Genomic DNA, 27,051 nt, shown 5'->3' on the forward strand with positions numbered 1-27,051 from the left:
TAATCTATTTACATTTTTATCAGTAATCCTTTTTTCCCTTGGCATAATTTCATTTACCCATGTGTCATCTGACTTTTCTATTTCCCCTTACTTCATCCTACTAAGAATGGATGGGATCTTCCCTATAGAAGAAGAGAGCTTTACATCGAGGGGACTCCTCTGTGGAGGTTATAGAGGGAGCATCAGAAATCAGAGGACAGCTAGTGTGATGGACTGTTTGTGCTACTAATCAGCATTGGGAAATGAGTGAGTGTGGAACCCATGGGCACATACCAACTCATTTAACAGAATCCAGAGGATTTCTAAAATGAATGTTTTGTTTCTGTTTGTTTTTATGTTTGTTTTAATCTCTACCATTTGCATCTTCTGTTTCTGGCATTTAAATAGATAGCTGATAATAGTATTAGACTGAAGTAAAGCTTGGGCAATTTCTGACTTATGAATGATTCACAAGTTCATATGCCCCAATCAGTACTCTCTATTAGCTCCCAATTCCTTTCAGAAGGCCAGCTCCCACTTCCCTGCTAAGGGATGCCGTCTTACTCTTACTGCAAAGGATCTACCTGCTCCTAGAGCCTCCATCTCTAACAAAGTGCTATATAGCCCTTGTGATCTCTTTCTTGGTCACAGCACATAATAACATGTTCATTGAATTATGTGGGGTTAGAAGGGATTTTATTCCCCCTCTCTGAGTAACATATGTTACAGAGGGTGTTTAATATGGCCGGCCACTCTATGAAAATATTATGTCTGAAAGCTAACCTGGAAATCTAGTAAGATACATAAGTAAATACTTTTTATGCTTTGTCTGTTAGAGGATGCGACCTGAAGATTTCTAATATCAAACTGTATAATTGGTTTAGCCTGGTAATAGATGGTTGTCCCTCAGAGGTTCAGTGGTTGCTATAGAAGCTCAGGGCCAGAAGAACTGTGCTCTGTGCAGGCCACTACTGGGGTACTCAGGGGCTTGGTCATGGCTGGGTGCCAAGGCCCTGTGGAAAGCAGAAAGACTTTCAGTGCCTCAAGTGCTAGACAACTGGTACCAATTAGACCACACCTGCTTTCTGCTGTTTGGCCTCTCCCTTTCTTTTTTCTGTGAGCTACTCTTTAAAAAAAATCGCTGAAAATCAGAAACGGTTCAGGTTCTGACTCAGATCTCTGTGTATCTTTATAACCTCTCAAAACTGTGTGAATTCTGGTGATGGTAGTAAGTAGGAGAAAAGTTTCACCTATTCTCTCATTCAAATGTAGAAGAATATCTCATTCTAACATTGAAAAATTCTCAGACAGGTGAGCTGCTTCACACACATACAAAAAAGCTCAGCAGGACTGTGGTAGCATCCTCCACAGCGCGCAGAACAGAGTGCAACATGTAGGTACTGGAAGTGCTTGTTAAATGATCCAAAGCAAAAAGCAAAATGGCAACGGAATGCCTTTTCATTTCCCATCTTATCAGCTTTTGCAAAACATCATTTTAATTCCAACAAACTTGGATCCCTCATTATATTTCCAATGCTGTATTTGAACATTGCTTGAATGTCTGTCCCTGGCTGTTTATGCACACACATATGCATACACTGATTTGCTGTATCCAAACGCAGAAATGCCTACTTAGTTCATGTGATTAGCTGGAAGAGTTGGTTGTTAGGTTGAAGAATACCCTGGAAGTTATATTGGCCTTTAATTTTACCCAAAAAGTCTTTATTTTTTATTTTTTAAGATTTTATTTATTTATTTGACAGAGAGAGAGAGATCACAAGTAGGCAGACAGGCAGGCAGAGGGAGAGGGAGAGGGAGAAGCAGGCTCCCTGCTGAGCACAGAGCCTGATGCTGATGCGGGACCCGATCCTGGGATCATGACCTGAGCCGAAGGCAGACGCTTAACCGACTGAGCCACCAGGGCGCCCTTACCCAAAAAGTCTTGAGATGATTTCTTAGAGTGTTACTTTATGACAGTGAGCTGCATTAATTTTACTTACTATGTTGCTAGAGAGGTTATTATAAATTCCCCCAGGGATGCCTGGTGGCTCAGTCGTTAAGCATCTGCCTTCGGCTCAGGTCATGATCCCAGGGTCCTGGGATCGAGTCCCGCATCGGGCTCCTTGCTCAGTGGGGAGCCTGCTTCTCCCTCTCCCTCTGCTGCTACCCCTGCTTGTGCTCTCTCTCTCTGACAAATAAATAAATAAAAATCTTAAAAAAAAAAAAAAAATTCCCCCAACATTTACTAAGTATCCGCTAGGTTCACAAACCTGTGCTGGGCCCTATCTGTCCCTGCCTTCAGGTTATTTACCATCTTTCCTGATAGACTACAAAAACACAAAGCATGAATACTAATACTAAATCAGCTAAATACCAGGTGCATAGGGCTCCAGCAGTTCTCAGAAAAGAGAGACTCCAATGAGGTGGAAGGGTTAAAAGAAGGAACAGTTTGGAAAGATGTATCATTGCAATTGACCTTAATGGATGGTGAAAAGGAGGACAAAGAGGAGAGCTTTCCATTTAGTGGTGAACAATATAAGCAAAGGCTAGAGGTTGGCATTCACAGCGTTTTTGTGGGTCAGTGACAGCTTGGTCCAGTCGTGGTGTAGAGGTTCTAGGTTGGAAAGAGCGGAGATAAGGTGGTAAAGCTTGCTTGGTACCAAGTCCCAGAGGGGTTATGCTGCCACAGAGTGAAGTGGTCTGGAACGTGGTTGAGCAGCACCTGGACAGTCCTGGAGCCGCTCTGCTAAGTCCCACTCTTGCCTCCATCGGTCCTGAGCTTTGTGATCCTGGTTGTCCCACAAACTCCGTGCCACTGTTTCTTCATTTGTAACATAAGGACAGTGATTTTATTTATCTCATAGGGTCGCTGTTGGAGCAAAAGAAATAATAATCACACCAACTGTTTAGCATCATTCTGGGTACTTGGTAAGGCTCGTTGCATCATTAATTATTAGCAAGGGAGAGAAGGAGTGATAGCTATGCCTTAGAAAGCTGACTCTGATTCAGGATAAGCTGATTGAAGCTTGAGGAGGCTTTGTGGAGTTGCCTTTTGCCTGGATGGAGTTGAAGACAGAATTTTAGAGGTGTCACCACAATCTCCAGCCTCTATAGGAAGGCACAGCAAAGGGTACAGGGTGATGTGTTGCACAAAGCTGTTCTGTTTCCATTACATCTCCATTTCACAGATTTTAGAAATGATCATGCTTGATAGTCACTCAGAAATGATTTGGTAAGCCTAATCAGCAGTGTTCCTTAATGGCGACAGAGAACTCAATGCCGGTCAGTTAGAGGAAGTGAATTGTTGAGCCAGAAGTAACTGGAAGTTTATTTGCTTCCTCTTTTTTTTGGTTAATATTTTATATTGTGTACCCAGAGGCTGCTGTGCTGACAGGGAGAAGATAGAGAATTGAATCTGAATAAATCAAAATGGAAAGTAACTCTGAATATCCCTACAAGAATTGCAGGGCCTAACTTCGATAACTCATGCATGCTAATTCTGTTTGTTGTACTTAACACTTTGGGTGGACAAGAAAATGGAAGGCAGCTCTCTATATAAAAACAGGAATTCTGTTTCATACCTTTCCTTGAAGTTGTTCTTTTAGCTATAAGATCTTTAGCTGGAAGTAAGTTTAATTCATCTAGTAGGAAGTTTGAATTTTTACTAAGCTTATCTTGATAAAAATAAAAAAAAAAATAAGCTGCACTTCAGTCCTATCTTCATGGTGGAAAGTTGTATGAAAAAAATTTTAAAGCATGAGCATTATGCTTCGTGAAGAAACAGCATCCTCAAAGGATAACTTTACAAAACATTTACATTTTTGTTTATCACAGTAAGTTTTACTTCCTAAGTGCTACTTGTCTATATTTTGACTCTGAATATTATAGATGCTCCCATATATGGTATGGAGTGTTCTTATATGCAATTTCAAAATGGTCTCAAGGGTCAAAGTTTACAAACGCTAATAGTTCTGGTATAGCGTTCCAAGTATAATGCAAAGCATGTACTGACATCAACAGTTGTTAATTCTTGGTGATATTTGTGGCTTATAAAACATAATAGAGATAATCAGTTAAAAGTGAGTGTGACTGTTATGTTTGAAGAAGCACCTCTCTCTAGTTCTTCATCGGTGTGGTCTTTAATATATACTATGCATATGTGTGTATATATATGTATACATTTATGTATATATGTATCAAGGAATCTCTGTAACTGTTTGGCCATGTGCAGCACAGTGTAGTTCTGTGCCAGGTATTGTCAGTATTAACCTGAATCACATTCCTTTGAATGGATCCAAAAGAATGTCTAGAATTAAGTACAATAGAAATTGATTTTAAAATAAGCATATTCTGGCTTATATACTTGGTAATTACATTAATACAAATGGATATTCACTACCCCTCCCTTTCTGTGTAGTTCAGTCAACCCCTGTCTGGATTCCTTCTCTTCCTGGTCGTCTTCAGACCCCAGTGTCATCATCCTGCCTTTTCTCTTAGCTCCTTTCTTCTACCCACTGTATCAACAATCCTTTACCCTTTTGGCCAGTCCATTTATCCATTTGTGCTGCTTCTCTACCAGCATGGCTGGCTGCAGATCAGTACCACTAGAAAGATGTTGTCCAATTCAACTAGGTTGTCAGTACTGCTGGGTTATTTTTAGTTTTAGTTTTGGATTTTTGTGGGAGGGGTTGTTTGTTTTTATTATTCTTGTGTATGTGCCTGGACAAATTCTCTCTCATTTCCCATAGCCATGATCCTAAATTTGATCAGTTTCCATAAATTCTTTAACGCAGAGGTAGTTGAGCTGTGGTTCCTTCTTCTTCCTTTTTTTTAAAGATTTTGATTTATTTATTTGACAGAGAGAGACACAGCAAGAGAGGGAACACAGGCTGGGGGAGTGGGAGAGGGAGAAGCAGGCTTCCCGCTGAGCAGGGAGCCCGATGTGGGGCTCGATCCAGGACCCTGGGATCATGACCTGAGCCGAAGGCAGACGCTTAACAACTGAGCCACCCAGGCGTCCCTGTGGTTCCTTCTTCTGACAGAAACCTCCCTGGAGGGAATTTCCACTCCCCTGGCAGGTACAGTTCTGGTGCTATGGCTCCAGTCTCTGCCTGGGTCAGCACACGGCCATCTTCCCTCTGCATCTGTGTCTGCACAAGGTATTCTCCTTATCTTTCTCCTGTTCTTATAAGGACACTAGTCCTATTGGATTAAGAGCCCACTACTCCAGTATGACCTATTGCAACTTCATTATACCTGCAAAGACTTTATTTCTGAATAAAGTCACATTCACAGGTACAGGTTAGGACTTCAACATGTCTTTTTCAGGGACATAGTTCAACCCATAATAGGCATTTAGAATACATCTGTGTAATATTTAACATGTGATACTTAACATGTGTGTTAAGGGTTTGTGTTTAATGTTGCATATTAAGATAATGAAGTTAATGAACCAAGTACAGAAGTGTGAAACATTCACATGGTTGTTGAGTATGGGTATCATATCACACATGTCAACTTTTAAAAGTTAAATTCTGTTTATTCAGTTTTATTAATGACTGGTTTATTATTGGATACTTCTAAAGTGATTTAATTTACATAACATAAAGCCTTCATGTAAGCATTCATGCCTATGCTTATAAATTCAGTTTCTAATTACAGAAATTCTTTCCTTTTCTAGCAGAAATGAGTACTCCACTTAAAACTTCAGACTTCATTGGTAAAAAAATGATTAAAGAATAAATTGTTCAGGAAATACTATAAAGGAAACAGTGATCTACTAATTTATAATTATCAAGTTCCAATTAACTTCCTTGTCAGTATTTGTGATAAGCATCATCCTTCTAAAATTTTTAGGAAGTGAAGTACCACTGTAAGTTGTTCAAATCAAGAACAACAATTCTTGACAAAACTTACCTTTTAAAAGCACAAGTGAGGACATGTAATTACCTCTCTTCTTTGGATTTTTCTGCAGTTTTCTTAATTTAGTAAATTAAAATGCCAGTATTCAAATGATCTAATACCAAAGCCTTTTCTTTTGTAATTCAGCAGTATAGTAGTGAATGGACCTCAGTTATGATGACTTATGTGAAAAGTACTTTGAAACTCTTTTACCGTTTCCACAGATTCTTCTTGATTTGCCTATAACAGTTATCCAGAAAGCTGGAAGGGAAGAATATCATTATGACCTGTCAGCTGCATCATGGGAATAGAAGCATCCCTCCTTCTCCTCAGGCTGTCAGACCAGATCTAGTTCCCACAGCTCTAGTATCCTCATTTTAAATATGCCCTCTCTTGTTGGAGCTGCTGTTCTTCAAAGGAAACAGGGTGGGGAACCCTTACCACCCTGCCCTTCATGGCCTCTTCTCAGACCAGAATCCAGGCTGCTGAAGCTGGCCACAGGGGGACTGGAGGTGACATATACACATATTCCAGCATGACTTCCCCAGGTCAGGCCAGCTTGTAGTGCTGTCTCCAAGTATGTAAGCAGATAGCTTACCCCTTGAAGCCCTGTGTTTTCTCTTAGATCAGCACTCTAGAATCCCAGATGGAATGGGGAAATATTTTCTCTTTAAATGCCACTGGGACTATATGGTGTCTTGAAGTCGGAGGTGAGAGACTAAGTCCGTTCTTCAGCAACCAGGAGAGAATGTTTTTATTTAATACTCCTTTTCTCTTTGATGGTAGACTTTCTCCATTGTGACATAGGAAACAGATCAGATTGTGGCAACCCTTTACAAAACATAGAGATAGTTTCTAACTCTCTGAGCTATTTGATGATGATGGTGGTGGTGGTGGTGGTGGTGGTGGTGGTGGTGGTGATGATGATGATGGTGCCACCACCACCTTTTACTAGTAAAGCCACTGTATTCTACTCATTGCCTGGAAAATAGAAATCATAAAGTTACAGTGTTACACTGACAAGAGCTTATTGGAATTGTAGAAGTTTTCAACCCTGGGACACAGGAAAGTTTTTAATTGATATCGTCTATACATGTTCACAGAGATATGCTTTAGATCAGGAATTGGCAAACAATAGCCTAAGGGCCAAATCTGGTTTGCTGCCTGTTTCTTAAAAAAAGTTTTATTGGAACACAGCTATATCCATTTGTTCATGTGTTGTTTTTGGCAGATTTACCCTATAAGAGCAGAGTGGAGTTACAACAGAAACCATAGAGTCCACAAAGCCTAAAATATTTACCATCTAAGCCATTACAGATAAATTTTGCCAACGCTTGCTCTAGGTAATGCTTCCAAATTGTACAACCATATAATTGAAGAACTTTAAGGGCCATTAGAGATTATGTAACCCAAGTCTAAAACAATGCTCTAGATGGGTAGACCAGGGCTCATGAAGTGCTTTGCCAATGGACTTAACTGTTTGCTGCGATTTTCTTTTCCTTTTTAAAAAAGGAAGATTTTTCCCATGACATTTTTATCATGGCAACATATACATAACATAAATTTTACCATGTTAACCATGTTTAAGTGTATAGTTCCGTGGCATTAAATACATTCATATTGTTGTACAGTCATCTCCACCATCTATCTTCAGAACTTTTTCACCTTCCCAAACTGAACCTCTGTACCCATTAACCTAACTCTCCACTCCTCCTCCCCCCCTAGTCCCTGGCAACCACCATTGTACTTTTTGTCTCTATGAATTTGACTACTCTAGATACTTCATATGAGTAGAATCATACAGTAGTTGTCCTTTTGTAACAAGCTTATCCATAACTTTTTTTAATTGAAGGAAATATGCTTTACAGAAACAAGAAAATTCTTATCCCTGACTTATTTACCACTTGACTTGGCCCAAGGTAAGCTGATCAACTTTAATGTCCTCAGCTCTTAAAATGGTGCATTTTAGTATCTTTCTCTAAAGAATTCAATACAGTGTCATGGTATTAGTCAGCTATAGTAAAAAAGAAAGATCTTAAAATTTATAGTAGAATAGTCACAAATATTAATTTTGCAGTTTAGGTATTTGCTTCCAGCATTTTGGTATAAGGGAACACAAATGAATACTCAGTAACTTTGTGGGCATTGGAATCAGAGTCAAAGGTGACGGATGATAATCCAGGTCTCATGAACCACTGATGGGTAGGATCAGAGCATACTTCTCTGGTGACTAGTTCAGAGTTTGCCAAATTCAGTGTCTCCCTGTCCTAGACAGTGCTGCCTATGCACAGCTCACATCTTGCCCTTTGCTCATCATTCTTTTTCTATTTACATAAAGCTACTCCAGATGGGGTAAAATATAATTGATTATGTTTTAGTTTACTAACTGTCACATTTCAGTTCTGCCCCTCCAAGACTATACCCAGGTCACTCAATTGGAATTTTGAGTGTTCATAAAACTCTTTAGACTTTGGTGTACATCCTATTCCTTGATTTTATCTTGAGTAATTTGTGATTTTCATATTTTACTCATTTGCCTCTTAGAGAGTAACCTTATTTTAAAATTCTTAGAGGGCAAGGAAGGGCAACTGGCAGCAAAGTTAGGTGACTAAGTGTTGCTTCCACATACATCCTCAGAGCAAGTAGATCATACTAAGGCATTTGTCCTAAGTATTTGTTTGTCATTAGGTCTTAAATTATGTCTTCTGTTTTATTGCTGTTTTGTCCAAATAGTAGGGAAGGGTACAGATATGAAATTCTTAAAATTAATTCAGTGTTTGTTTGCTTACTGTGTATTAAGTGCATTGCTGGTATTATCTCCTACAATCCCCTTAAAAACTCCTGAAATATGTACTTTTATTATATCCATTTAAGCGATGAGGAAACTGAGACACAGAATAGTTCTTTGCCCTATGACATATAGCCAGTAAGAGATTGTGCCCGGGGCACCTGGGTGTCTCAGTGGGTTAAGCATCTGCCTTCAGCTCAGGTCATGGCTCCAGGGTCCTGGGATCAAGTCCCGCATGGGGTGGGGGGTGGGGGGGTCCCTGCTCAGGAGAGAGTCTGCTTCTCCCTCTGCCCCTTCCCCCTGCTCCTGATCTCAATCTCTCTCTCTCATATGCTCTCTTTCTCTCTCAAATAAATAAATACAATCTTTAAAAAAAAAGAGAGAGAGATTATACCAGAATTTGAATGCTGGCAGTCTTGACTGCAAAGTCAGATTTCATTTATTTGCTTGTTCATCTGTTCATTCATTTATTCCAACAAATATTTAATGAGATCCTGTTATGTTTTAGAATTGATTCAAGGGATACAGCAGTAATGATAAATCATGGAGCTTTTGCTGTTAACCACTTTTCTATGAACCATCTTGTATTCTTCTTCATCATCTAGTCTCAGATGCTTGGATGCTAGTGCTTTTTTCAGCTTCTCATCAAGAAGCTATTAGGAGGTTTTGGTAAGTGGTGGGAGCTTTTCCAGTGAGCTAGGATAACCCCTTTCAGCAGACACAAATGAAGAAACCATTGAAGACAAATGTTGTTTCTTTCTTCTTGAACTATCGCAGACAAGTTATCATAGCTTCTGAAACTTCTGTAGGGTTTATCACCCTGAAGGCCAAGAATTAAGAGTATCTACCTTAATGTCGCCCTGGTTTAATTTAGGCCAGTGTTCTCTTAGTTTTCCTGCAAACCTGGACACAAAGTAATCAGTATCTTAGTCATTAAGTCTGAATAGTTGAAGACAGTATGAACACACTAATTTGCTTTTTGTTTTCAAGGGTGTTTTTTGTTTTGTTTTGTTTTGTTTTTGGTCCAAGACAGAATTGTGAAGTACAAGAGAGAAGGTTGTCTTTGGTGGTTTGCTTTCCTCCTCTTTGAGTTATACTCCCCTTCCTCCTGCTGCTTCCCCCACCTCCCAGCCAGCAAAGTATTAGAGTTAATATCCTGCTAAAGTGTGAAGTCATAACTTCATAACTAAAGCCTCCTGTCCTTCCCTGGCCTTTCTCCCTTCCTTTGGACTAAGAAGTCTACTAATCCTGGTGAGCTAGGAACCCATAACTCAAGTGATGGCTCATGAGGACTTGACTGTGACGCCGCCTGGAGATTTTGCATTTTAATGGAAAACATTACGTTTCTGCTACCCCTTCACTGGAGAGGAGTAAATAAAGATTTAACACACACTTCTGCACTGTTGAACTAACCCAAATTATTACACATTTGGGGTGAATTAGTTTTCTTTGTGTGTCTTTGAATTGTTTAGTGTGAAATATTTAGGCTTTCCCATCTTGTTTTTAAAAATTGGATGTGATAAATATTGAGTTCAGAGGAAGAAATACTTTGTGACCATTGCATGCCTTACTTTATACTGTGTCCTAGATCCATTGCCTTGCCTGGAGTGTCTCATTCATCCTGTAAACTATCTCAGCATCCAGGACCTCTGCTGGGTAGTACAGGATTACCAGGTACTATTCAACTGCTGGTGGTCCGCAAGATTGCCACTTATACCTTATATTTTTACAGTCCTTTACAGTTTATAATTTAAGAAACATTTTTTCACTTATCCTCTCATTTAATCTTCTATATGTTCATTATAATAACACACAAATATAGAAAGAAAAGACCAGTGATTACGGTAACATTAATCTCAGTTTTCTTTTTCTTTTCTTTTTTTTTTTAAAGATTTTATTTATTTATTTGACAGAGAGAGAGACAGCAAGAGAGGGAACACAAGTAGGGGGAGAGGGAGAGGGACAAGCAGGCTTCCTGCTGAGCAGGGAGCCCGATGCGGGGCTCGATCCCAGGACCCTGGGATCATGACCTGAGCCGAAGGCAGACACTTAACAACTGAGCCACCCAGGCGCCCCTAATTTCAGTTTTCATAGGAAGAAAATGAAGCCAAGGGAAGTTAGGTGACTTGCCCTGACTGCAAACCAGGTTCTCTTGCTAGGTCCAGTGTCCCTTCCTCTAAACCACAGCTACCTGTAAAATGAGGACTTTTTCAAATCATGTGCCTAGACTCCTCTGGTATTTGAATGTTTATGTCACTAAAGTTTTATATTGCACTTGCCCCATTTGAATTTCATATCATTTTTTTGGTAGGGCTTTTTTCCCTAACTTTTCTATAATCACTCCTAACTTAGAATCATCTACATTCAGATTTGATGAACTATTCTTAGTTTCTGCATGTCAGTCATTTGTCCATTGGTGATCCTGAAGGATTTAATCTGAACTCCCAAAATAACAATTGTGGTTTTGTCATGTTTTAAAGTATCCATAGCCCTGGTGATTGGAGTAAATGCAGTTTTTTTCTTATAGTCTGTACCTATTTTAGTTACATTCTCTGTTCTTCCAGTATAAATGGAACTTGCTCCAGCCAACTGTTGAAATCGCAGTTAAGAAAATACAGCTAGTTTTTTCTGCCTCTCAAAAGAGGGGGGAAAAAAACAAGTTTTGTTTGTCTTTTTAGCATAATGTATTTAAGGCACTTTACAATATTTATTTAGCTAGTTGCACAGTCTTTCATAGACTAATCTTGTCCCTATACCTAACGCTATTTATCTGTACTCACTTTTAGGTATATTGACTTAATTTCTCTTTTTTTTTTTTCTGGCTTTCTCATTTATTTTTCATATCCATAGCTTTTAGTATTTTGCCTTGCAGCCTTTATTACTGGCAGAGTCTTAAGCATGCAGGACTAATTTCCGGACCACCAATAGCACTCCTTCTTTCAGCTGGGTTTTTGTCACTTAACACTTTATTAATAAATTTGGTGTATTGCTCCATAATTGTTTCTTGTGGATAAATCTCTATTCCCTGTTGTGATTTTAATTAGTAGTCTTAGATGGCAAGGATTATGCCTAACATATCTTTGGAAAGATCCCTCCAAGAAGAAACCAGAGAAAGAATACACAGAATATGTCTTAGAGTGCGTGCAAATGTCCAGCTTTCAGTCAGTATTTATTTGAATGCTTACCATTTTGCCATCCATTCTGCTAGTGAAGCACAATCAAGCAATGGGTCCCCTGGGCTTACACACTAGTAGGAGGTTAACCAGTTAATTCAAGACAGTGTGATGTGGGACTTGAGAGAATAAGTTGAGTTGTAATGTATGTATGTGGTATATGTATATCAAGGAAGCTCTTCAACACCGTCAAGGTGTCTGGGAAAGTAGCCTTTGATATCGTCTGATACCTGAAGGATAAACAAGAGTTGACCAGATTTAGCAAGGGTGGGGAGGGGTGAGGGAATTGGGACAGGATGCTCATTTGAAGGAAATAAGACCCATCTTTCTAGCTAGAGGGTAAAAATGTATATTGGTGCTACAGCATAGAGTTCAAGGGAGAGGCTGTAGAAGTGATGGGGATCTGTAATGGGCTTATTAAGTGTTTGGGTGTTAGCCTAAGAACAGGGTTTTGTTTTTTTTTTTTTAAGATTTTATTTATTTATTTGACAGAGAGAGACACAGCAAGAGAGGGAACACAAGCAGGGGGAGTGGGAGAGGGAGAAGCTGGCTTCCCGCCAAGCAGGGAGCCCGATGCGGGGCTCGATCCCAGGACCCTGGGATTGTGACCTGAGCCGAAGGCAGACGCTTAACGACTGAGCCACCCAGCTGCCCCTGAACAGGGTTTTTTTCAAGCTGCGGAGCAGCATGATCCAATTTGTAGTTAGTCCTCTGGCTATGCTGTGGGGAATGGTTTGACAGATAAGAGCTTTAACTAAAAATTCATTGAAGTAATGGAGGGTAGAGATGATAGTAATCTCAACCAGAGTAGGTTAAGTGGAAGGATTCAAGAGACATTGTCCTTGAGAATTATTGATTGCAGGGGAGGGTGCATTAAAAGAAAAAGAGACATGGCTGAGGTTGATTAGAGGTCCTTCGGTTCTGTTCCCTTCTCATTCCTCCATCACTGATTTTAGGTAGTCATAGATTTTGAGCTGTAATATCCATGGCTATAAAATAAATACATTTGGGCCCAGGGGGACACTTTAAATTTTAATATTTTCTAAAATCTCTCTAGGAAGACTTTAGATTACAGAGGAAAGTTTTATGTTAGAGATATTCTATATAAAAAGATTAAATAGCATACTGAGGTATATAAAATAATTTACAATAATGAAAAAGCCATCTCATTTAATATCCCAGGGGAAATGTAAAGTTCTAACCCTATTTTTAAGCATTATGCTATTAAACATCAGTTCATTGATAATATATTTATTAGCCAAGGACAGAATGTGAACTTTTCAGTATAGAATTATCCATCCATTACCCAGCTTTAACTGAAATAAAAATCTAGACATAAACTATAAAGTAATGAAAGTGTTTGTTAGGTATACAGATAGTTCCAAGTAGTTTCAAGGGTTATCAAGAGCCATTTGTGGTTCCCTGGGAGAGTCTGGATCAATGATCAAATGAAACCAGTTACTGCTTTGGGATTACGCTTCTTTGGTAGGAACTCACCAGTGGCAGTTCCCTCCTAAATACCATATAGGCAGTTATTTCCCTCTCTCCCTTCACCCATTCTTCTCTCCCTTTGTTCCTTGTTTTCTTTCAAGTTAATTTGTTTCTTACCAAACCTCCCTTAAAATCTTGGACTTATGAAGTTCCCTTGAGAAGCGTAAATGATATGGAACTGGTACCTTTGTTTTGGTCTTGGCTTTACCAAAAGCAGGTCTGTGATTATGAACTTGCCACTTCTCAGGATCTTGGTTTCTACATTTGTAAAATGAGAAGGCTGAAGTAGATTCGTGATAAGGGGAATCCCAGCGATGATTCTTTTATCTGCCTTTTTTTTTCCCGAGTCCTGTATATCCAGTTGCTTCCAGGCCTTTGTTTATTTGAGGGTCCCACTCATACTTGAGATTTGTTATCAGAGCCACCCTCTCAGATTCAGCCTTCTATGGTTTGTTGCAGCCCCACCGTCAGAACCAAAGGACTAAAAGGTGAGTTACTGGAAAGCATTCCCAGGTGGGGTGGTTGCTGAAGAGGGAAAAGGAGAAACCACTGAACAATTTACTAGAGATTGTGCTACCTCCAGGGACACGAGGCACACATTTCCTTGCAAAGGTTGTAATTCTCTCTCCCACCCCCAAGTCCACCATTTGCAGTTTGGGTTACAGCAGTGCCACCTCTACACCTATCCTCAGGTCCTGCTCTAGCATATTCCTCACCCCTCCTTCCATTGCTAAGGAAAGCCTTCCTAATATCCATCCTCAAGCTCATTTCCTCAGGGAATGCTGATTAGCCCCACTTACTATCCATCACCAATCACATTTAAGCCCCCCTCTTTGTTAAGTGTTATTCTTTAAAATAGGTTCAGATGCAAAATAGGAAAATGCCAATTTATAATAGTATATACAGTAGTGTCTTCCATTGTTTGAAACAGGGTGACTTTCCACATATCGATCTGTTTAGTCTCCGAGATGAAAGATCCGAAATTACCCTTCACCTATAAAGTCATTTAACCAAACTTGTTTTCTGTGCACATTGTGATTAACTTGACTTATTGAAGCCGATCCTAGCTTAGAAATTGGCATGTATGCTCTTGCAAAATGGTTCTTATAAGGACTATAAAAATGTGGTCCTTGAAAGCTGTTTGAGAAAATGTATTGCTCTTGCTGTGATATTAGCAATGGTATTTTTTAAATGTTATGTCCCCTCTACATAAGTTTAAGTATAAATTGGATATTTTTTAAAACCTGTCTTTCTCTACTTCTTTGATGTATTCAAATTTGAAATAGATCTTGGAACAACTGTATGTTTGCTGGACTAGTGGTTGTTGGGTTTGTTGGTTTACCACTAGAACCATCTCCACAATCTATCCCTCTGATAATAAGGACCGTGGCTCCTGTCAATAGGACATAAAACAAATACTTTGCATCAGTCCCCCACCCCACCCCCAGTACTGTCAGTTCCCCAGCCCCCACTGCTCTCACTTCTGCAGAAGCAAAGATGATGTAATTACAACACCTTTTCCTCTAATACATAAATTGAAACCACCCTTTACTGATTCCCTTTGGGATGTTTGTTTTAACTTTTGTTTTACTGGTGGAGACCACACCGATTTGCCTGCTACCCTAGGATTACTTGATTGCAGTCTTCTAAGAAGCAAAGAACCGGGTCTAATTTAATGTTTAGCAAAATAGTGGTTGTGGTAGAAATTTGTAAGTTTTGGGAATGCAGTAGAATAGGATTGAATGACGTTAAGGAATCCTTTAATGCATGCTTTTGAATAAATCTTTAGCAGTGAATGGTCTCTTGTAGATCTCAGAGCCGCTAGAAAGAGAACTGGGGTGTTTGTTTTGAACCTTGCAAATAGTAATAACTCTTTACCTTTCTACTCATACCCCCACCCCCACCACGCTTCTGCTTGCTTACAGTTGTCAACGATACCCACCCAGAGTAGCAAGTTTGTTAGTGATTTTTACATAAGGTGCAAATCAAGGAATGTCTTCGTCCCCGCTGCGCGCAGATGGGACTAGCTTGGGGAAGACGCAGCTGAGCAGTTTCTCAGGGTGACTCATTATCAACACTGACCGTTGCTTTTAAATCCACCAGGGAAAATGTACCAGACATTGTTATGATGAAAACAACCGGGAGGGGTGGTGGTGAGGAGAAGAACCGAGATAAAATTTGGCCAAGGCTACGTGTCGCCCTGAAGCCACGGCAGCGGGGCGGGCGGGGCGGCCAAGGCACCTGCGAGGAGCGCGGGCAGGCGGGCGTGGCCTGCGGGCGTGGCGCCGGGGGCGTGGCCGGGGGCGTGACCGGCCGGCGGCGCCGGCGGTTAGAAGGGGGTGGAGTTGCCCTTGGAGGCGGCACCGGTCCTGGGCCCCGAGGCCCGCCGCGCCCTATCGGGCCCGAGCCGAGTGGCCCCGCGGAGCCGGCGCGCTCCCGCCTGCAGGGGGAGGGCGGACGGGGCGCGGGGACCGGCCAGGCCGCGGCGGGCGCTGTTTCTCTTTCACTTTCCTTCCCTCTGCGGCCGGCGCGCTGGCGGGCGAGGAGCGGCGGTGGCGGCGGCGGCGGCGGCGGCCGCGGGGTAGGTACCGAGCGGGCTTGAGAGGCGGCGGAGGGGCCCCGGCCGCCCCCGCACTCCCCGCCCAAGTTTGCGCCCCGGGCGGGAGCGGCACCTCCAAGCACCTGCCGCGGCCGGCCTTGCCTGGAGCTGGGAGAGCCCCTTGGAGACGGGGACGGGGGTGGCCGGGGGTGGATCTGGGGGCTTCGGAGCCGCGTCCTGCCCTCGGGCGCGGAGAGGGCGGCGGGCTGCCGGCTGCCGGCGCTCGGCCCCGGGAGAGGCGGCGCGCCTTCCCCCGCGTAGCCCCGGCCCGGCCCGGCCCGAGCGGCGCGTCCTCCGGGCCCGGGCCCGCGCACCTGCCGGGCGGGCGGGGCGGACTTGTGCTTGGACCGCCCAGGGCCGTGCCGCCGGGTCCCGCCGGAGGACGCGGAAAAGTTCCGTGCCGCCCCGTCACTGCAAGTACTTGCTTCCTTTAACTGTCTTGGTGACAGGACTCTGTGGCTTACTCTCTTCATACCACCCGAGGTCGGGACCGTGCATTTCCTCTTTCAGAAGACTTTCTCTAACTCTGGAGCTTCCTGGCAAACCTGTGGAAAAGGCAGGGCCGTTAGTCCCGATGTATAGAGGAGAAGCCGAGGCCCAGGCACGGATATTAAATGCCTTACTGAAAGGTCATACAGGGCTAAGGACCAGAACCCAGACCCCCTTGGCTGTTATTTATGCTCCTTTTGTGTTACACCCTCGGCACAACTTTCCTGAGCGGGTAGGATGATATCACGCAGAACCTACTCCGTGCACATTCTTAATGGAGATGTGTCCATGGAATGATGCCTTTTGCCTCTGTGGTTGCTTTGTATCTGTGAGTTAACAGCTAAGATAGGAGAAAAGTTCCTGTTTATAGGATTAACTTAGGAAATCAGTACCTTCTTTCATGCTGTGTTTTCTCGGAGAACACATTTGTTTGTAAGAAACCTTTTAAACTTTATTTTTTCTTTAGCAACCCCATGTAGCAGCCAACAATGCTAAACATTTCTGGAAAAAAAATAATGACGTTTAGCTTTTACTGTGTGCTAGCTTTATGTATATGGTCGCATTTAATCCTCACCACTCTAGGGAGCTGGCACTTTTATGTTTATTTTATAGTTTAGAAAAAAACATTTAGAGGATAAGTAACGTAGCCCAGGTTATACATTTACTAAACGTGATTGGTTTCTATCAAAGATTGTATAGTCTAATAGAGGACATAAAGAATGAATATAACTATAAATCAAAAGGAAAATGTAACAAAAGAGAAGTAAGGATTAAACCTGAGAAGAGAATATACTGAGGATAACTTTGGAGAAGGGTTTCCAAAGGATATAGGTAGGATTTAGACAGAAGGGCTTGTTGGACAGAGGGTATATAGACCCTGCAGAATGGACTGTGAGAGCGTGATCCTTTAGTTTGCCTAAAGAAAAGTGTTGAAGGGTATGCTAAGGTCAGCCTGTGCAAGGTCTTACATGGAAAGCTAAGGAATTTATTTATTTATTTATTTATTTTTAAAGATTTTATTTATTTATTTGACAGAATAGCGAGAGCAGGAACACAAGCAGGGGGAGTGGGAGAGGGAGAAGCAGGCTTCCCGCAGAGCAGGGAGCCCGATGCGGGGCTCGATCCCAGGACCCTGGGATGATGACCTGAGCCGAAGGCAGACGCTTAACGACGGAGCCACCCAGGCGCCCAAGCTAAGGAATTTAAATGTCTTTCTGTTTGTAAGAGGACCCAAATGTGATAGAATAAAATAAAGCTGGTAGAATGTAAGATGGACTGCAGGTGTAGAGGTAATATTCAAGTAGGGTGGCTATGGATGAAATGAAAAAGAACATCAACTTGATTTCACTGACTGGATGTGGGGTACAAAATGGAAATAGGAAGCATATTGGTAGAGGGGCGCCCGGGTGGCTCAGTCGTTGAGCGTCTGCCTTAGGCTCAGGTCATGATCCCAGGGTCCTGGGCTCCCTGCTTGGCGGGAAGCCTGCTTCTCCCTCTCGCACTCCCCCTGCTTGTGTTCCCTCTCTCGCTGTGTCTCTCTCTGTCAAATAAATAAATAAAATCTTTAAAAAAAAAAAAAAAAAGGAAGCGTATTGGTAGAGAAACTTGTATTGGCAAGAACTCCTAATAGAGCAGTCGAGCAGATAGCTAAAATGCATTACTGAAGAGGTAAAGATATCAAAACTGGAATTAATCGCTTTGGGTGTCATTTGTATAGAGGTGAAAGTTAAGGCTCCAGGATTGGATGAATTTGGCATTATCCTGAATTAAATCATAGCAGGTTTACAAATTAATGTGACAGTAAGAGACATGTTCTATTCACCCGTTTGCCTAATTTGGAGCATGTAACGCTGCTAATATGTTATTAATATACTATGAGGAATTTGACACCTTTTTCTCTTATCTTTTTAAAATACTGTGGAAACAGATATGGGAAAGCAGAACCACCAAAAGGAGTGATGACCAGCGATCTCATGATAAATCTGGATGTTAGTTCTCATGCCTCAGGACATCCAGTTGGGAACTCCACACCAGCTCCTGGGATCAGACTTCATCCACTTACTACCCCTCTTTGCCTGAACTACTAAAGCCAGTCCTAGCTAACCACGAATGGCTACCCAAAGGAAACACTTGGTGAAAGATTTCAATCCTTATATCACCTGCTACATCTGTAAAGGGTACCTGATCAAGCCAACTACAGTGACGGAATGCCTCCATACCTGTAAGTATTCTTTAAGTCCTTTACCCATCAGAAGTTATGGGTTACACTAGTTCTTTTAAAACTACCACATTTTGTTTTTATATCTAGATTTTCACTTTCAAAACGAGTATTCCAAGAATCATCCTAACTTTGAATTTATTTTCAGGATTGAATTTGTCATTGGGATACCGGTGGCATGAAATTTTTCTTGTATTATTATATAATAGTTGACATTTATCTAATTTTAATGTTCTAAAAATCATGAACATGTTATTATTGTTTATAGTTTTTAAAAAGTGAACTATTTTAGGTTTTTTATTTTAAAAAATTATATTGAAGGAATTGATCTGCTCACAGGTTTTGTTTGGGTATGCATACTTTAATTCATTGGCTTTTTTAGATCCTTTATTGAGGTATGGTTGACATACAAAAAAACTGTACATATTCAATGTATACAACTTGATGAGTTTAGGGATAAGTATAGACCCATAAAACCATCACCACATCTATGCCATAAAGCTATCCATTACCCCCAAAAGTTTTCTCCCTTGCTCTTATTATTATTATTTTTGTGACATGAACACTTAAATTCTACCCTCTTAGTAAATTTTAAGCCTACAACACAGTAATACTACCTATAGGCTATTGTGTGCAGTAGATCTCTAGGACTTAATCATCTGTTTAACTGAAATTTTGTACCCTTTGACTAAAAAACCTGCAGCCTCTGTGTCACCTGGGAACTTGTTAGAAATGCACATTATCAGGCCCCACTTCAGAATTACTGAATCAGAAACTCTGGGAGTGGGCCCAGCAATCCGTGTTCAGTAAGCCTTCTAGGTGATTCTGAAGCATGATCAAGTTTGAAAATCTCTGTTCTAATATGATCATATCTGTGGAACTCATATCAGGTTTCTTTCTCACCTGGCCTATCAGAGAAGAAGGTTTGGTGGATCAATGGTGGTGAGGTTCATGCATGTGTAAATCTTTCCAAGTGATGGTGATATATGTTACCTTTGGGTATTACTGGCTTATGCTATTCAATTAGCAATTAACTATGAACTATCTTGAAATATTAATTTACTGTTGCCCTGTATCATTATTTAACTTGAACGTTTGCCAGTTAAATATCATCGAACAAATATTTATTGAATACCTACTGTGTGCCAGGCACCATCCATTCCAGACAGAAAGGATACAGCAGTGAACAAGATAGTCAAAAATCTATGCTCTCGAGAAGTTTAACATTCTAGTGGGTGAAACTGATAATAAACGTGCCATGTTAGATAGTGATAAATGCTATGAAGGGAACAAAGAAGGGTTGTAGATAGGATGTTATTTTACATAGAGTGTCGGGGTTGACCTCTTTGATGACATTTGGACACAAACCTGAAGGAACTGAGCTCTGTGGCTCTATATATGGGAAGAGCATTCTAGACAGAGGGAAAAGCAAGTATAAGGCCTTGAGGCAGGAATGTCCTTGGAAGGTTTATGCAACAGCGGTCACTGCAGGTCAGCTGAAAGATTATAGAGTCTTCAACCAGAGTAACGAGGTGTGAGATTGGAGCCTGGGAAGAGTGATTGGATTGTGGATGTATTTTGGAGGAAGGGCCAATGGATGTGGCTACTCTAGGGCAAGGACTTTCTGTTATACTCCATGTTTCTTGCTGTACTATCCATGGTACCTGGACATGGTCCACAGTCTGTTTTGTTTTGCTCCTTCTAACACTTGTGCATTATTTTCATGTTTGGATTTCTCCAGCAAAAACTGTCAACTCTGGAAGATGAGAAGAAGGCCCAGATTCTCCAGTTTCTGCCTTTCTAATGCAGATTTTATATCTGTTTTTCTGAAAGAAAATTTTCTCTGGGGCATAACGAAATCTCAATTTAAATGCCACTTTTTTGGAGGAAAACAAAAGATTCCAGAAGTATAAACAGGTTATAAGCAAGGGCTATGTTTATGTTTGCAACAGCAGTTTAAAGTCTAAAGGGGTAAGTGACAGTTTAACCACACAAGTCATCTTAACCTGAAAAACTCCTTGCCTGTCATCAAGCCCCTTTACTGGGAGAGAATGTACATGGCCAAAGTGGAATTAAAAGACAGTGGTGAATCATAAATGTGACCTTTATCATCAGCAGGAGTACAGAATAGTAGAGTAAATGATGAAGGAGTCAGGTAGTCAACCTGGTGTCTGTGGAGACCTGAGGATCCTGTAGTACTCATCTTTGTGCACTTTCTGGTCCCTGGATTTCTGGTTATTATTTTGTTTGTATTTATATTAAGGCTTGTAGGCAAAAACTATCCCATTTGCAAAGTATCCTCCTATTTGTAATGATAAAATAAACAGTACTGTGAAACGATGTTCCTCAGTCATTGGTTGGGTCTTTGATCTTACCCAGTTTTCTTATGTATAATGTGGGTCAAATATAATGATACTGTGATTTGAGATAGTATGAAATAGAAAAGTCAGATGGCCAAATGGGACAGGAGAAAAGTGAGAAATGTTAAGTGACAGTGTAGTACACCATAATATTTTTTATCTTGATTTAGGCAAATAAAAAGAATATCTTATTAAAATAACTTTGTACAAATACTATGATTTTGTGAGTTTTTACTGTAAGTAAAGAATGAGTAAAACATAGTTCTTATTATGAAATTCATAATAAAATATAAAGATTTTAGTCTTACTGTTCAAATTTGAAATACGTAAGTGGAGCTTTATTATTGGTGAGCAAAACCAGACATGGAGTCTGCCCTTCTGGACTTTCTGGTCAAATGAAGAAAGACCGAGTAATCAAGTTAAGAAATATATGAAATAACTGTGGATGCTGATAAGTGTGATGAAACTAATAAACAGAATGATATAGTAGCAGGTATGGGTCAGGATATTGCAGCAGAATAGCATGCAAGAGAAAAAACTAGAGTGCTTTTTAAAATTTCTAAAGCCATAGGCCTTGGCCTTCCCTGACAAGGACATGAGTATGCTTGGGCCTGGCTGCGGTAGAGGTGCAATGGGGTGGGAGGTAGGGATCATGAGTGGTTCTCCTTGCTTTGATAGGGATAAATGAAGTTACTTGACTCTTCCTTCAAAATACCCTGCAAATGCGTTTAATCTCTTCCTCTCTCCTCCTCAAATCAGATAGGTTGATGCTCTCTCATTCTCCCACTGAGAAATTCTGGAGCTAACGTTGCCTGGCTGGCTTCCCTATCGATGTACAAAAAAGGGCCAACAGGACCAGCAGGATGACTGACTATAGTAGCCCTTGATGTTGTTAGCACTAGAGCTGTGTGGAAGAAAGAGAAAGAGCCACTTGGAAGGATGGGAGAGGTAGAGATGGCAGGGCAGACTGCGTCCCAGGCTCCTGGCAAGGAGTTGCAAAAAAACAAAAAAACAGGAAAACAAAACAAATGCTTATAAAAGCCCCATCTTTAAGTAGACTCATACGTCACCTGTTAACACCATTTCTCTTCAGCAGGCTAAGGACACTTGATAAAAAAATAAAATTTTAAAATGAGGTAAAAATTAAAACAGAAATGAGTTTTAGCTTTAAATGGTCACTTCATGCTAGATGAATTAAATCCACATTAACCATGGTTATAGGTCTGTGAGATAATTTTAACCCAAACCAAAAAACCTAAGGAAATAAACATGTCTACCCAAATAATAATTGAATTACTTAAAATAATTAGTTGTCAGGTACTTTGCTAGCCACTGGGGTAGAGTGGTAAAAAAGACAAATTTGGAACTTAAACTCTATCAAGAAAAACTTCTCATAAGCCGAGAAGAAATTTCTACATGTGTATTTGGATCTTTTTTTTTCTGTGTGAGCTCATCTACTCTGGGACTTCAGCTGCATGTGCTGATGTCTCCCAAATCTTTATTTCTGGCATAGACCTTTCTTCTGAGTTTCAGAATCCTATTGGATGGGCACTTGGATGTCCTAAAGCCACCTGGGGCTCAGCATGTCTAAAAATGAATGAATGGGATGCCAACACTCAGTTATCCCAAACACTTGACTCCTTTTATCCTCCCTAACAAAATGGGGACCAAGTCCTGTCTGATCTCTCTGTTTAATATCTCTCAAATCTGTCCCTTCACTTCCACCCCCTTGTTACTGTTCTGTCAGGCCCTCATTACTTCTCACCAGTCACTGCAGCCCACTTCTAACCTGTGTCAAGGTGTGATCATTTAAAACAGGTACTGTCTTCATCACTCACTTTTCAGCCACTCCAGAATTTCCTAAAGATATCCTAGTGCCCTCAGGAGAAATTAAAGCTACTTAGCTATGCCCACCACTTCCTCCCTTACCACCTACTGCACACACATGTACATACTTGGTTCAGCTGTGTGTTCTGCTTAGAATGCACTTTTCCTATATGCCCAGCTAGCCATTACCCATCCTTTAAAACTCATCTCCTCCAAGATATGCCACCTACCTGTTACCACAGGCAAATTTGGGTTACATGTATCCTTGGTACCTGGTACTTGAGTGCTTAATAAATGATTAAGTGAATAAATAAATGGCCAGTTTGTTGATTATTTTACTGTTTTTCCTTTTAAAGATTCACATGCAATAATAGGTAGCTTGAAAGGCATGTAGGCAATGTCAATTAGGAATTATGTCTTGAAAAACTGTCTTCTACAACATAGGTGGAAGCCATGTAGGTCTTATGGAGAGATGCTAGATTGGAGACCAGAGATTGGCAGTTCTAGATTAAAGGATGCTCTGTCTCTTGCACCAGGATCCTCAGAAACTTTCTGAGGTTGCTTAGAGTATGTTTGCTTGTGGTTGTATAGGTTGGTGACTTAAAATGAAGGACTTTTCACTTAACCTAAAAACAAAGGAGCTTTGTTCCAGCAGCTAAAATGTGAAGAATACAGTGCATTGGTTCTTAACTCTTTTGTGGTTAGAGGCCTCTTTAAGAATTTGATGACTCTTTCCTCGGGGAAAAAAGAAAAGAGGGTTCTAGACATAGAAATCTGTGGTACAGGAAAGGAAGGCTTTCTTCTTTGTGCCCTTTCAGAGATTGTGGCAGTAATCCCTTCACTAAGAACGAATTCTTTGGGAAAACGTTGTTGTACTTAGTTTTTAACTTATGCAAAGAAGACAGATTAATTGATAATTAAGTATAGTTGATGTGACAGTTAAGGGACTTGGTGATTTTATGTGATAGTAAACATGAAGGAACAACTTAATCAGAAGATGATAAAATTTAGGTATGACTAACCATTTATTGTTTTGGAACAAGTATCATAAAAACACAAGTATTTTAAGGTACAGAGATCTCTTGATGTGTAGATGTTTAATGTTTAAAAACCTTAGGCTACATACACTTGCTATTCACAGTGCAGTCTCCAGACTAGCAGCATCCACCAGCAGCAACATCATCTGGGAACTTGTTAAAAGTGCAAATTCTTGGGCCTTACCATAGATCTGCTGAATCAAAATCTCTGGGGAGAAGGCCAGAAATCCGTATAATAAGAAGCTCTTCAGGTGATTCTGTGGTGTACGAGTTTGAAAAGCACAGCTCATGACCAGACATTTATAATACTGGAATACTTCAGCCAGGCAGTTTATAATCAGACAGTAATTAAATCATGCTGTAATTAAATCATTCCGTAATTAAAATAAATGCTAATAAAAGTTAAACTAATAGCTGTTATTTATTGTTTGTTGTATTTGTGGTCATGAGCTTTACATTTATTATCTTATTTAATCTTCCCAAGAACCCTTCTAGTTAGGTGATATTATTTAATCATTCAACAGATGTTTATTAGCACCTACATTGTGCCAGTCATTCTTCTAGCCTGTGGAAACACAGCAATAAACAAGACCGGCCTAGTCTGTGCCCTCCTGGAACTTGTGTTCTAATAGGAGAGACAGAAAATAAGCAAGTAAACAGTATCATTTCAGATGTTATGTATAACAAATGCTATGAGAAAAAAATAAAACAGAGAAAGGTCTTTCTTGGGAGTTACCATTTGAGCAGAGACTAAAATAATAGGAAAGAGCAAGTTGTGAGAAGGTTTGAAGGAAGAGTATTTCAGATTTTATTCAGTATTTTTCAGAGACAGAACTCAGAAAGGTTAAGTAACAAAGCTAATAAATGCTGGAGCTGGGTTCTGAATCCTGGACATCTGACTCTGGCATATCTTCATAATAAATTATGACATTTTCCTAATTTTATTTTTTCTTCTTTCTGCTTGGTTTTGTTTTCTGAAATTTTTTCAAGCAAACAGGTGAATTTAAATATATATATATATATATATATTATATAGCCTCTTCCAGCTATGTTTGCATGACAGTATACTTGTCATTATGTACCCAATCATGATATGAATTTATTAATTCTGAATAAATAGCCATTATAATGAAGAAAAGATATAAATTGAATTTTCCAATAATGTATTTTTTATAAAAATCAAATTTTAGGGCCAAGACTTGTTTTTAGAATAAAAATCAAAGGCCTAATTAGAAATTATATTTAAAGTCTCAATAGGTTGCAAGTACAATGTTTCAGGATTGTATTAGAAATGAGATCATTGGTACACTGATGTTACATGTTTCAAACAATATTTTGGCAGAAACTAGTCATTCATTCATGAAAGTGATTATAGCATTCATTTTGATGATTCTTTTTAAATAAGAAAGAATAATTATAGGTCTTAAACAGTCTAGGTGTCTATTATTAGCAATAATGCTAAAGAAAAATTAAATTTATGGCTCTTTTAGCTTTTGAAACTGCATTAGATAGTAAAGAATGTTTAAACAGTTGAGCAAAGCATCATAGTGGACACTCAAAGACTAAACTAGGGGATAACAAATTAAAAAATGAAATCGTCTTATATTGGCTTCTGAGAATAAATTATATATAGGTCATAATCATTTGGAACTGATAGCACTGATGGATTGAGAAAAAATATGTACCCTAAAATGTGTAATTATTCAGAGTTAGAAATCATGTTTAGTGTACGGGTATGTTTAAGAGTCTAGCACAGGGGCACCTAGGTGACTCAGTCGGTTAAGCGTCCAACTGTTGATTTTGGCTCAGGTCATGATCTCAGGGTGAGCTGTGCATTGGGCTCCATGCTGAGTGTGGAGCCTGCTTAAGATTCTCTCTCCCTCTCCCTCTGCCCCCCAAGCCCCGCTAGCATTCTCTCTCTGTGCCTATGTAAATACAGTTTATTTAAAAAAAAAGTCTGGCACAGTGGTTGAATGTAAACATTATGAATAAGTACAGTTCAAACATATAGAAAAGACAGAAGATAATTTCTGTTTGGATACTTTGAAGACTTAAAAAGCTACTGATGTTTTATAACATACTGGTTTTTACCAGACTACTATATTGTATGAATAATTTAAAAACCAGTGGACAAAGCTTTGTTCTCTCAGAATGCTCAACCACTGAATTTCTTTACTCAGCAGAAAATTATCATTGTATTTTAGAAAACTAAAACAGATTTTTGTTGAATTAACTCTTTTTTTAATTGTCAAAAAAATTTACTGGTAAACTCAGAATCTCTTCCCTTACCTAAGTTGAAAATGTAGGCTGATTTCTAACTTGACTACAAAAGGACACTATAGGCCCTAAAATCCTGCCTCCCTCTGTGATTCCTAACCCTTGTGTCCTTGTTTATTCCATAAATATTTACTGAGCACCTCCTCCTCCAGGTACTATACTGGGCCCCTGGGACACATGAGGCAGTATAGTAGGCAATAGGTAAATCATAGTGTATAGTGGAAGATGCTAAATGCTATAGAAAAAAAGAAAGTCAAGCTGGGTAAAGGGAATTGGCAGTCAGTGAGATATTACAATTTAAAAAATAAGCCTGTGTTCAGATAGACCTCATTAAGTGACGTTTGAACAGACTTAAAGAGGTGAAGGAGTTAGCTAATCACATATCCGAGGGAAGAATATTTCAGGTAGAGAAATAGCAAGAACAAAGGCTCTAAGGCAGGCATGTGCCTGTCATGCTGAGAAATGGTCAGGAGGCCAGTGTGGCTGGACGGCAGTGAGCGAAGGAGAGTTGGGAAAGGTAATGGGGTGGATGTGGGCCACAGGCACAGTGCACAGTTCTTGTAGGGCCATTTTAAGGATTTTGGCTTTTACTCTGAGAGAAATGAAGACCCATTTCAGCAGGGTTTTGAGTAGAGGAATGACATGATCTGACTTATATTTAAAAGCATCATTCAGACTACTACTGGAAAATGGAGCTGTTAGGAATGATTGCAATAAGCCAAGCAGGAGGCTGCTTACACCAGTGTGGTGGTGGTGGTGGTGGTAAAAGTGGTCAGATTCTGGTTCTATTTTGAGGGTAGAGTTGTATTTGCTAATGAACTGTCATTAGGAAAAAGGAATCAAGAATAACTTCAGGGGGTGTCTGTGTGGCTCAGTTGGTTAAGTGTCTGCCTTCGGCTCAGGTCATGATCC

The 27,051-nt window shown here is 40.2% G+C and overlaps 2 protein-coding genes across 4 annotated transcripts in view; one reads left to right on the top strand and one right to left on the bottom strand.

Annotated features, from left to right (window-relative positions):
* The window catches only part of PCGF5 (polycomb group ring finger 5), a 115,634-nt gene that overhangs the window by 31,754 nt on the left and 56,829 nt on the right, over nucleotides 1-27,051 (top strand). For 2 of the 3 annotated variants that reach the window (XM_032432598.1, XM_032432600.1), the window contains exon 2: nucleotides 18,348-18,641. In XM_032432598.1, the coding sequence (XP_032288489.1) occupies nucleotides 18,530-18,641 (112 nt within the window). In that variant the 5' untranslated portion in view covers nucleotides 18,348-18,529. Of the gene's footprint in view, nucleotides 1-15,823; nucleotides 15,914-18,347; nucleotides 18,642-27,051 lie in introns of those variants that run through there. The other variant, XM_032432599.1, reaches the window with a different exon arrangement.
* On the bottom strand, nucleotides 9,184-16,404 carry LOC116649486 (basic proline-rich protein-like). The gene is made up of 2 exons (XM_032432333.1): nucleotides 15,574-16,404; nucleotides 9,184-9,321 (listed from the first exon to the last, which is right to left on the bottom strand). Exons 1-2 carry the CDS (start codon nucleotides 16,402-16,404, stop codon nucleotides 9,184-9,186), a joined length of 969 nt encoding a protein of 322 aa, XP_032288224.1.

The sequence above is a fragment of the Phoca vitulina genome, unplaced genomic scaffold, assembly GCF_004348235.1.
Source record: "Phoca vitulina isolate PV1807 unplaced genomic scaffold, GSC_HSeal_1.0 scaffold48, whole genome shotgun sequence".
NCBI lineage: Eukaryota > Metazoa > Chordata > Mammalia > Carnivora > Phocidae > Phoca > Phoca vitulina.